We start from the raw sequence: 11,171 nt of genomic DNA on the forward strand, positions 1-11,171 counted from the left end.
TCGTGAAAAGTGAGCATTATTATTCCATTCTGAGGCATTCAATTATTATATCTAGTTGTCAACTAAGGCGGAAGGGCATTTTTTCGGAATGAATATCTGTTACCTTTTATGCAAAGCATTCGCTCCTTAGAAATACAAGGAAACATTACAATTTCTTTATATTTTATGAAAACATTAATAAAACATTACCTTCAACCGCATAAAATAACTTTAATTGAATAAAGTACAATGTTAGTATCTATTTCATTATATTTTATGAACACTAAGCTTACATTAATTGCATAATTTACTGGTTGGTTGTACTAACAATAAGCTTAATTATTAGCTTTTTTCTCATAAGAAAGTTTTAGAAGAGTAATTATATTTTATTTAAACATATTTATTTTTTATTTCTGAATTTTTTCCATTTCTCAATAAAAATATTTTTAGATTTTTATGTACAAAATAGTAAAACAAAATACAGTATTATTAAAAAACATAATATCTTGGAATTTTTGATTAGCAAATCGTTCGCGTCTATTAAAACAAAAAATACTCTTACTGAAAAAAAACCAAAAAGATATATTATCTTACTGCTTATCTTACTGCTCGTTTACGCTCATATCTTTATTGTGACGTCGGCAGGTGCGTGCGTACGTGCGTACCCCATGTGGGAAAAGAGCCAAAGAGAAAAGCAACAGGCTGCCGCGGTTAGAATTGGAAGATGGTTGAAGAGAGAAGAGATGCGTCATAAGAATACTACGAATGTTACAAAAAATATAAAAAATTTGACAAATGGATTTAATTTTAATTAATTTACAAGCAAACGCTGGAAAAAGAAAAAGTCAGAATCAAATTCTTACGCAAATAATATTATTTTTATAAGAACATTGAAAATTCCTTTTAATAGCTCAATTTCTATTTATTAATATATTATATTATATATGAGCTATATATGATATATGATATACATGTAAAATAAAGTTTTTGTCTTCAAAAAGTATTTAAAAAGTAACCATGATTCTTTTTAATGCTTGTAATATTTGAATAGGTCGTATTGTTTGCCTGTTATAAATATTCATCGTATATATATACTAAATTATCTATATATATATTTCCCACGCGCGTGTGTATAAAAGTACCGGACAAAATACATTTTCCAGATGGAAAATGTTTCTGCTAGTTCTTTCTCTCTCAACCACCGCTTCTCTTGCCACACGACCAGGCGCCACCCATTTCTTGGCACATGTGCAGCATACTTTGAGACCTCTGCCTTTGGCTTCCCACGTCCCGAAGGCTTCTGGGAAAACAGAAGGTATCACTGCCCAGAAACACCAGAAATTTACGACAAGTGGCTTGTGCTCATCGGACCACGTCCGACATTTAAAGTTAGACATAGAATGTAATCTAAGCGCAAGGATTCGGACATACTAAACTTAAAAGGATATTTGCAAATATTAAAATTAGGCATAGATTTTTAAAAATACACCGTGTTTATAAAAAATGTATAGTTAAACATTTATAATTTCTATAATTCTTGTGGTCATTTTAATAATTTCTTTATTTTTTCAAAGATACATGCTAAAAAATTACAAAATTCTAGTTTATCTTTCATAAAAGACGCTCATAGCTTATTTTAATATTAAAAAATTTAACATTATAGATAAAAGTATGAAGGGCAAGCGCAATGAGAATAATGTTGTATAAGTAAGTTTCGCGCAAGTAATTATCATAACAGAATAATGCGGGTTATGATTGAATATAGCGGAAACAATTGTGCTGTCGTGTTAAATATTGGTGGAGAACGCCCCAATTTCGTACGTTGTTCCGAAACGAAAACGACCTCTTGCCACGTACACGAGTCTATAACGGAATTTTTCGCTGGTTGAGAACTGGCCAACCGCTCTCTTCACCTTAGTCGTTCGCACGGCGACTACTGTAATTCGTCCCAAGGCGTAACTCGCCTTTCCAAGACAGTTCTTTACAAAGTGGGGTATCGCAGGTCTTTTTAACATATCTGGTTCACATATTATATGTTTTGTTTGCGTAATGTAACTCCATAGTTCAGTATATATATAATATACATATATGAATAATATTTTCTATATATTACTCAAATAAGATGTGCATTCATTATTTTATTATGGCACATGTGACACCAATTAATTTTAATTCTGTCAAGCTTGATATGTGCATTTAAATCAATTTATTAATTAAATTTAACTAAATATATAATTTAACATAATTTAACTCAATACATTAATTTAAATTTAACTTAGCTTTTATAACTTAATATATATATTAAAACGTTCTTTAATATATTTAAATATATGGATATTTAAATATATGGATGTAGGATATTTAGATAAGTACATATAGAAAGTCTAGTACTATATAATTATTAAATGTTTTTTTGAATTTGTTTTTATAGATGGTTTTCGCAACTCAAAGAGCACAGTCTCCTTTTATATTTAGATTTGATTACAAATTATTAATAGGATCTTTGTATCGTCGAGCATTTCTTAATCGATCGCTATAGTTTTATTAAGAATAATGCGCGGGATCCTCTCATAAACGCGGATTCTTATCGTCGATCGTATTGATTAAGAATGATTAATTTTTAACGAGCTTATCTTATCACGTATCAATATTTTTGAAAAAGGCTTTATCATTGTTTATACATAATCGTTAAAGTCTATATTCAAAAATATGCAAAGGTTTTATATATAATAAACCAAATAAAAAAATTTCTATATTTTCTTTTTTATTCCACAATGTAGCCCATACAATGTCGATAGTGATGCTTTTCCACTTTTGCTTCTAGCATTGCATAAAGAACTCGCATACGACAGTTTCGACATAATTTTAACGTTGCGTTTTACCATTTCACCAGCGCTGTAAGACGAAACTGGACAATAAAATACGCAGATATGCACCGTAACTCGCCTTAATCTTACGATTTATTACGGCCTCTAGTATATAGCATATAGTAACACAACTACGCAAATGCTTATTCGAATAACGATTGACGATTACATAGCTGTGTCATGCGTAAAACTTCTTCGTATTAACGATAAAATTGATAACGTTGTTTGTTTATTAGAAGATATATATATATAATTTATAGGGAAAATTTCACAATTTTTAAACAACGCACAAGTTGATTTATTAATTACTAAAAAATATTCCATTATAAATGTGTAAGAAACAAATATTTTTATAAATGTACATCATACAATACTGTTTAATTATTTTTTCTATTTTAACCAGAGTTTTCCATTTAGTTTTAATATTAAAAATATCTTGTTGTAACAAAAGTTATTATGTTATTTTTAAAAAACAAATATGTTAAAAGTACTTTTCCTTCAAATATTCTATTAAAATAAAATGCCAATTTTATTTATATTATATAATTAATTAATTAATTTGGCTGTACATTTATAAAATTTAAACTGGCTGTATGTAATTTACCCTTCTCTCAGCCACACATATTACCATCTGAAATTCTCCCGATGTTGCACTTTATGGAGCATAACCGAGCAGCGGTACTAATTCAATTGTCATTCTTTTCGTCGGGCAACAAGCTGCGATAATGCTAACCATTAATTAAGGAAACATCTTAATTACCGTTCAGAATTTTTATAAGTGGCCTATATTGCACATAGTACTCTTCTCGACGATGCGGGTTGATGTTAAGAGTAGGAAATTCGGTAGGAAACACGGTAGGAAATTCTTCATTAAACTGTTTAAATTTGCTTTGTATGCGATAAATTACGTATATTGCGTTTAATTTCGGAGATTTATAATTATCAATATCGAAATCGATATATCACCAGACACGGTATATATCGCCATCTCATGATGAGTCACATTTAGCAATATTTTGGAGAAAAATTAATTGTTACGTAGTATTTGGCAAAAATTCTCGAACAATGATGAAATTGAAATGACGTTAATATATACAAATGAAATTGACATTCTCCATTTATATAGATTGATTAAAAGTATTGCACTTTGTGCAACTACAAGTCTTATAATTTACAAATTATTGGTATATATTATTATTTTAAAACAGATATTTTTGTTTGTAGTTTGGATTTTAGCATTTAAGAGAAATCTTGATAGAATACTTCATGTAAACACAATTAAAGAATGAGACCACTAATTATTAGAATATTATTATAATATTGTAATAATATTTGTGATATTTAAGCTTTTATACAAGTAAATCTAAACTGTCGAAATTTTCTAAGAATGATGTAAATTTTCCTTTTTATGAAAATTAAAAATTTTATACAATCAGATGGACAAGTGATTCTTGCTAGATCTTCTCACTATTAATTGTTCCCCATTGATGATACAAGACACGTGGCACAGATTACATACATTCTACTGTTCAGACAAACGAGAAAAGATAAAAACGTTTGTTTCCTCAATGATGTTCCGTAAGATTCCCCTTCTATGACCACCATGTCCTTCAATATTTTCTCACTGAGTACTTCATTCAGATTAGAAGCACAATGCTTGTAATTCATAGTACTGTTTCTCTTTCGTAACGTTTTCTCCTATACTTGTTCTCTATATAATTACAATATTAACGAATAATTGATAATGAAATTAAAAGTTAATAATTTACAAAAATGTGTTACATGTACACTCAATATTACGAAAAATATGGTTATAAAAGGTATTGTACGATTATGTGTTACATATTACCCAATTGCAAAAAAGTTATTAAATTTAATGAGAACAAACTCACAAATATTATTTTGTTTGTGAAACAATATTTATGAAACAAAATTTATGATAAAGAAGAAATATTACTAGAATTAAATAAAATGATTAAAGATTTTTTTGCATCTAACATAAGAATATATGTATACTGTTATAACTTTTATATAAAAAATTCAAATTATGAAAAATTCTTATTCTAGATGAATACCGAAATGTTTATTACATACGTAATCTTACGTTATGTCCATATGGTATAACATAATAATAACTGCGCTCTTCGGTATTCCAATGATTACATCGATTATTGTTCTCTGTCACAGCCTTAGTCGAACATATGGATTCCATGCGTTTTATACAAGAAAAATAAATTTTTAATGTGCTTCGTAAGCTTTTAATTTCAAAGTAAAAATTACGTCAGTGTTAATCAATTTAAAATATCTTCTTCGCGTCATTTGCTATAATATAACGTCATCTTCAAAACAGGCAACGATACTTAGGCAAACTTACTGTGCAAAAGATATATGTGTTTATAAAGGAGATTATGTGAGAAAGGAGAGAATGAGAGGAGAACCCGGCAAATAAACTTCGTTTTTCTCGAAAAGATACATGACACTTGCGACACACGTACGAACGTTCTACGTCCATATCAGGAATACTTAATGCGAAGTGCTTAGTATTCTCAGACATGGTTGTGAAAACATGTTACTATTCGCAAGTACAGGAAAGTAACCGTGCCCTGATACAAGTGAGATTCCATGGCAACACACCTTAGAAGAATTTCCAGAAACTCATCTACATTAGCGTTTCCTTGTTCGGTTGAATAAAGTGGCATAATAACATTTTTTATTTAATTATTTGTTGCATTAATCTTGTTATTATTGAGTTATGAATCCCTTATCAAATTAAACTAATATCTATATTAATTCATATATATATAATTTTGAAAATTAAATGTTTTCTCTGTAAAATCACAGATTAAAACAGGTTAATGTAATTGTCTTAGAAAAATTGTTATAGAAAAAAATTGTGATTTTGAAAGGTCAATTAAATTTATAAGCAGATCATTGGCTTCTCGCCTGACTTCTGGCGACTGACATCTTCTGTCTCGGCTTTGTGTTTTTTGATTCTTTTCGCATGCTACCGCTCACACACACATACACGCATACATTCCTGTTTGCCCACGCATCGAGTAACCTGTACACATGTAAACCAACCGGTTAATCACGATCTTAGAATGAGATTTATAAATCTCGCTTCGATAGATATTTTGTCTAAGATCCTTTGTCATGAATAATATTAATGATGAAAGAGCAATCGATTACAAATAATTATATTATTCTCTTAGAGAGCTAAACTTCAAAATCAAGCAGTTATATTTTATATTTTATATTAAATAGAACTCTAAATAAATACATTCGCCACAATGATATCGATTTAACGTAAGTTATAAAAAAAAAAATAATTTTAGACAAGAATGAAATGTCAAGATACTTATAATCCGGGCAAATAATTTGAGATAATTCTTTTATGTATGTATTAAATATAATACTAAAAAATTTTAATATTATTAGACAATGTGTCATTATAAAACTAACGTTACAGAAGTATAAAACTTTTTATTTTTAATAGAAATTAATTTAAAAAAAGTAACAATTCTACGTCAGAGTTTCATATAAAATTTAGAATCTAAAAAAATAATCATGCACGTAAAACAAATGTGACGTATTTGATGACTTTTTTGCGCCATGATCAAATGTGTACATACGTTTGACGCGTACGACAGGAAACGTTCCAAGTCCGACAATAAATTGCCAATATGGGCAATTCGCCGATACCAATACTCACGAAACCACACTTGCCACGTCCGCTCCACTTAGAAAAGAATCGAAGTGAAAGTCTTCAAGGTGGTTCTCAGATCATTTGCAGTCTCCTACAGGATGCAGATGTTTGAAATCCTACCTTATGTAAAGTGCAGAGCGATGCTTCAATGAGAGACGTAGCACGTTATATGTATACATTATTCGTACAATTATTTCGCGTACAACTACTTCAAATTTATCGCTATTAAATATTCGCTAGTTGTTAGTATTTTCATACAGTTAGAATTATCTTAATTATATTTTATTTTTGTTTTTCTATGCATTTGTACGTATTATATTATTTACAAATATATGTGATAGATATATGTGATTCAACGGATCTCTCGAATTTTTTAGTTAAGATATGTAATTAATTCTAATTATAGATATAATGCTTATATATTTATACCTACCCTAACTATATTTATATTTAAAAAAGTTCTCATAAAAGCGAAATGAAAACAATCTGTATATACTATATATTATTAACATAATAATAACTGCGCTCTTCGGTATTCCAATGATTACATCGATTATTGTTCTCTGTCACGGCCTTAGTCGAACATATGGATTCCATGCGTTATACAAGAAAAATAAATTTTTAATGTGCTTCGTAAGCTTTTAATTTCAAAGTAAAAATTACGTCAGTGTTAATCAATTTAAAATATCTTCTTCGCGTCATTTGCTATAATATAACGTCATCTTCAAAACAGGCAACGATACTTAGGCAAACTTACTGTGCAAAAGATATATGTGTTTATAAAGGAGATTATGTGAGAAAGGAGAGAATGAGAGGAGAACCCGGCAAATAAACTTCGTTTTTCTCGAAAAGATACATGACACTTGCGACACACGTACGAACGTTCTACGTCCATATCAGGAATACTTAATGCGAAGTGCTTAGTATTCTCAGACATGGTTGTGAAAACATGTTACTATTCGCAAGTACAGGAAAGTAACCGTGCCCTGATACAAGTGAGATTCCATGGCAACACACCTTAGAAGAATTTCCAGAAACTCATCTACATTAGCGTTTCCTTGTTCGGTTGAATAAAGTGGCATAATAACATTTTTTATTTAATTATTTGTTGCATTAATCTTGTTATTATTGAGTTATGAATCCCTTATCAAATTAAACTAATATCTATATTAATTCATATATATATAATTTTGAAAATTAAATGTTTTCTCTGTAAAATCACAGATTAAAACAGGTTAATGTAATTGTCTTAGAAAAATTGTTATAGAAAAAAATTGTGATTTTGAAAGGTCAATTAAATTTATAAGCAGATCATTGGCTTCTCGCCTGACTTCTGGCGACTGACATCTTCTGTCTCGGCTTTGTGTTTTTTGATTCTTTTCGCATGCTACCGCTCATACACACATACACGCATACATTCCTGTTCGCCCACGCATCGAATAACCTGTACACATGTACCAACCGGTAACCAACCGGTTAATCACGACCTTAGAATGAGATTTATAAATCTCGCTTCGATAGATATTTTGTCTAAGATCCTTTGTCATGAATAATATTAATGATGAAAGAGCAATCGATTACAAATAATTATATTATTCTCTTAGAGAGCTAAACTTCAAAATCAAGCAGTTATATTTTATATTTTATATTAAATAGAACTCTAAATAAATACATTCGCCACAATGATATCGATTTAACGTAAGTTATAAAAAAAAAAATAATTTTAGACAAGAATGAAATGTCAAGATACTTATAATCCGGGCAAATAATTTGAGATAATTCTTTTATGTATGTATTAAATATAATACTAAAAAATTTTAATATTATTAGACAATGTGTCATTATAAAACTAACGTTACAGAAGTATAAAACTTTTTATTTTTAATAGAAATTAATTTAAAAAAAGTAACAATTCTACGTCAGAGTTTCATATAAAATTTAGAATCTAAAAAAATAATCATGCACGTAAAACAAATGTGACGTATTTGATGACTTTTTTGCGCCATGATCAAATGTGTACATACGTTTGACGCGTACGACAGGAAACGTTCCAAGTCCGACAATAAATTGCCAATATGGGCAATTCGCCGATACCAATACTCACGAAACCACACTTGCCACGTCCGCTCCACTTAGAAAAGAATCGAAGTGAAAGTCTTCAAGGTGGTTCTCAGATCATTTGCAGTCTCCTACAGGATGCAGATGTTTGAAATCCTACCTTATGTAAAGTGCAGAGCGATGCTTCAATGAGAGACGTAGCACGTTATATGTATACATTATTCGTACAATTATTTCGCGTACAACTACTTCAAATTTATCGCTATTAAATATTCGCTAGTTGTTAGTATTTTCATACAGTTAGAATTATCTTAATTATATTTTATTTTTGTTTTTCTATGCATTTGTACGTATTATATTATTTACAAATATATGTGATAGATATATGTGATTCAACGGATCTCTCGAATTTTTTAGTTAAGATATGTAATTAATTCTAATTATAGATATAATGCTTATATATTTATACCTACCCTAACTATATTTATATTTAAAAAAGTTCTCATAAAAGCGAAATGAAAACAATCTGTATATACTATATATTATTATAAATATATTTGCACGGTAATGCATTGCATTATTACAAGTATGTTACATAGTAAGATTACTGCAATGTTACATTGCAATATTACAAAAAGCGGACATCTTAACGTTGCCGCAATCTTATAGCAATAGTGCAACAATGTTTCGTAACCAATTTACAATATTGCAATGTTTCAATGAAATTATTCTGCAATATGTTTGCAACCTTTCTGTGCTGTATGGGACTTCTCGCTCTAAAGCTACGGTCTTGTAGATAGGATATCAGCAATTTGCTAAAAGATCTCGGTAGCATTTTGTTAAGCTTGAACACTAGTCACTCGTGCCAAACCCTATCGAATGCCTGAGATACATCGAGCAATATAGCGGAGCGTGTCAATTACTCCATAGAAAATAATCGAGTGGGTTTAAATCAAGCGATCTTGCGGGTCATGCGCGGGACCACCTTAGCCAATTCAAGAATTTGAAAAATTTAATTTACCGAAATCCTGTGGAAACACTAGAAGAGTTAGAAGAACAGCGCAATGTTTCGCAACAAATTTGCAATATTGCAATATTTCAATGAAATTATTCTGCAATATGTCTGCAACCTTTTTATGCTGTATGGGTAGCTTCACTAACTGCGTTAGATATCTCGTAGAGTTTTGTGAAAGTAAGATTCCGTATCTCTTGTGCATTGAAAAAGATATCGAATTCTTGTTCCAAAGTTTGCTTAACTTCCATAACCATTATCGAGTCCATTCCAAGCTCGGCCAGAGATGTATTTTGACTTATCTTTTTTGTGTTTTTTATATCTGATAATAAAAGTAAGAAAGAAATATATATATATATATATTAACAAGTAAATGATGAGACGGGCAAGTGAGAGCCGATGCGCTGGGTGAGGGGCGCCAAAAATACATAATTCCGTGTATGTGAATTATGTTTATTAAACATTTCGGTCCGAAAATTGGACCATCTTCAGTAATTTGACAAATAAAAATAATGTCAGGAGCGTGTCGATTACTCCATAGAAAATAATCGAGTGGGTTTAAATCAAGCGATCTTGCGGGTCATGCGCGGGACCACCTTAGCCAATTCAAGAATTTGAAAAATTTAATTTACCGAAATCCTGTGGAAACACTAGAAGAGTTAGAAGAACAGCTTCATTGTGCAATAGCAACCGTTACACAGGAAATGATCCAACGTGCACAAGAAAATCTTATCCGCAGAGCAAATATGTGTATACAAATGGAAGGTCTGCATTTCGAGCATATGCTTTAAAATACGTAATCGGCCCTTTTTAGGGCCACAAACATTTTCAAAATGTTGGAACTATAATCTTGGATCAAAATTATTCACGTGTTATCTAATCTACTTATTTTACTTTCAGTCATTACTTCAGTCATATCAATTAGAAAATGTTCTCTTATTAAGTAAGTTGTATTCAAAATAGCAATATTTAGATATCATGTATAATTCTTATAAAATCTTTAGCGAAATAATAAAATAGCTCACGCTCACGCGCCACGCACGCCGTTCGCGCGCGGTCCCTGATTCATGCCTAACCTAGAGCGCTCATTCGTTAACTTAAAATTACTCTCATTTAAAAAGTATATATTTTAGTGGATGCATTAAAATGGCCTACCCTGTATATGTATATATGTATATACGTATTGCTAGAATTTATGCGAGAAATAATTCAACATTATAATAAACATATGCGTGCAATAAGAAAGTAAGCGAGTTTGTATGTAAATACTTACTTAGAATATTAGCGACAGTTTCTACCATATTGCCAAGTCCGGAAGATGCTACTTTCTTTTCGGCTAAGACCATGCTGCTTACGACTGGCCGGCCTTGAAGTAAGAATTTATCGAGCTCGTCAAGGCAACTGGCTAACTTTTGCTGCGTGGTGCCGACGACAGTGAATATTTTATCATCTTTCTGCATATCAGCGACAAAACCCACATCACCCACGGCTCCCCACTGAATCGCCAATCCGGGTAATCCATTATCCACTCTTTTCTCGCACACTCTTT

The 11,171-nt window shown here is 30.5% G+C and overlaps 1 protein-coding gene across 1 annotated transcript in view; it reads right to left on the reverse strand.

Moving 5' to 3' along the window:
• Positions 1 to 8,509: 8,509 nt before the first annotated feature.
• Positions 8,510 to 11,171, reverse strand: part of LOC115245677 (fatty acid synthase-like) — an 8,536-nt gene continuing 5,874 nt past the window's right edge. The window contains exons 10-12 of the mRNA XM_029824102.1: positions 10,896 to 11,171; positions 9,672 to 9,944; positions 8,510 to 9,289 (exon numbers count right to left, since the gene is read on the reverse strand). Coding sequence (XP_029679962.1) covers positions 9,745 to 9,944; positions 10,896 to 11,171 — 476 coding nt within the window. The 3' untranslated portion in view covers positions 8,510 to 9,289; positions 9,672 to 9,744. The remainder of the gene's footprint in view (positions 9,290 to 9,671; positions 9,945 to 10,895) is intronic.

Source organism: Formica exsecta, unplaced genomic scaffold (genome assembly GCF_003651465.1).
Source record: "Formica exsecta isolate Colony F162 unplaced genomic scaffold, ASM365146v1 scaffold125, whole genome shotgun sequence".
In the NCBI taxonomy this organism is placed as follows: domain Eukaryota; kingdom Metazoa; phylum Arthropoda; class Insecta; order Hymenoptera; family Formicidae; genus Formica; species Formica exsecta.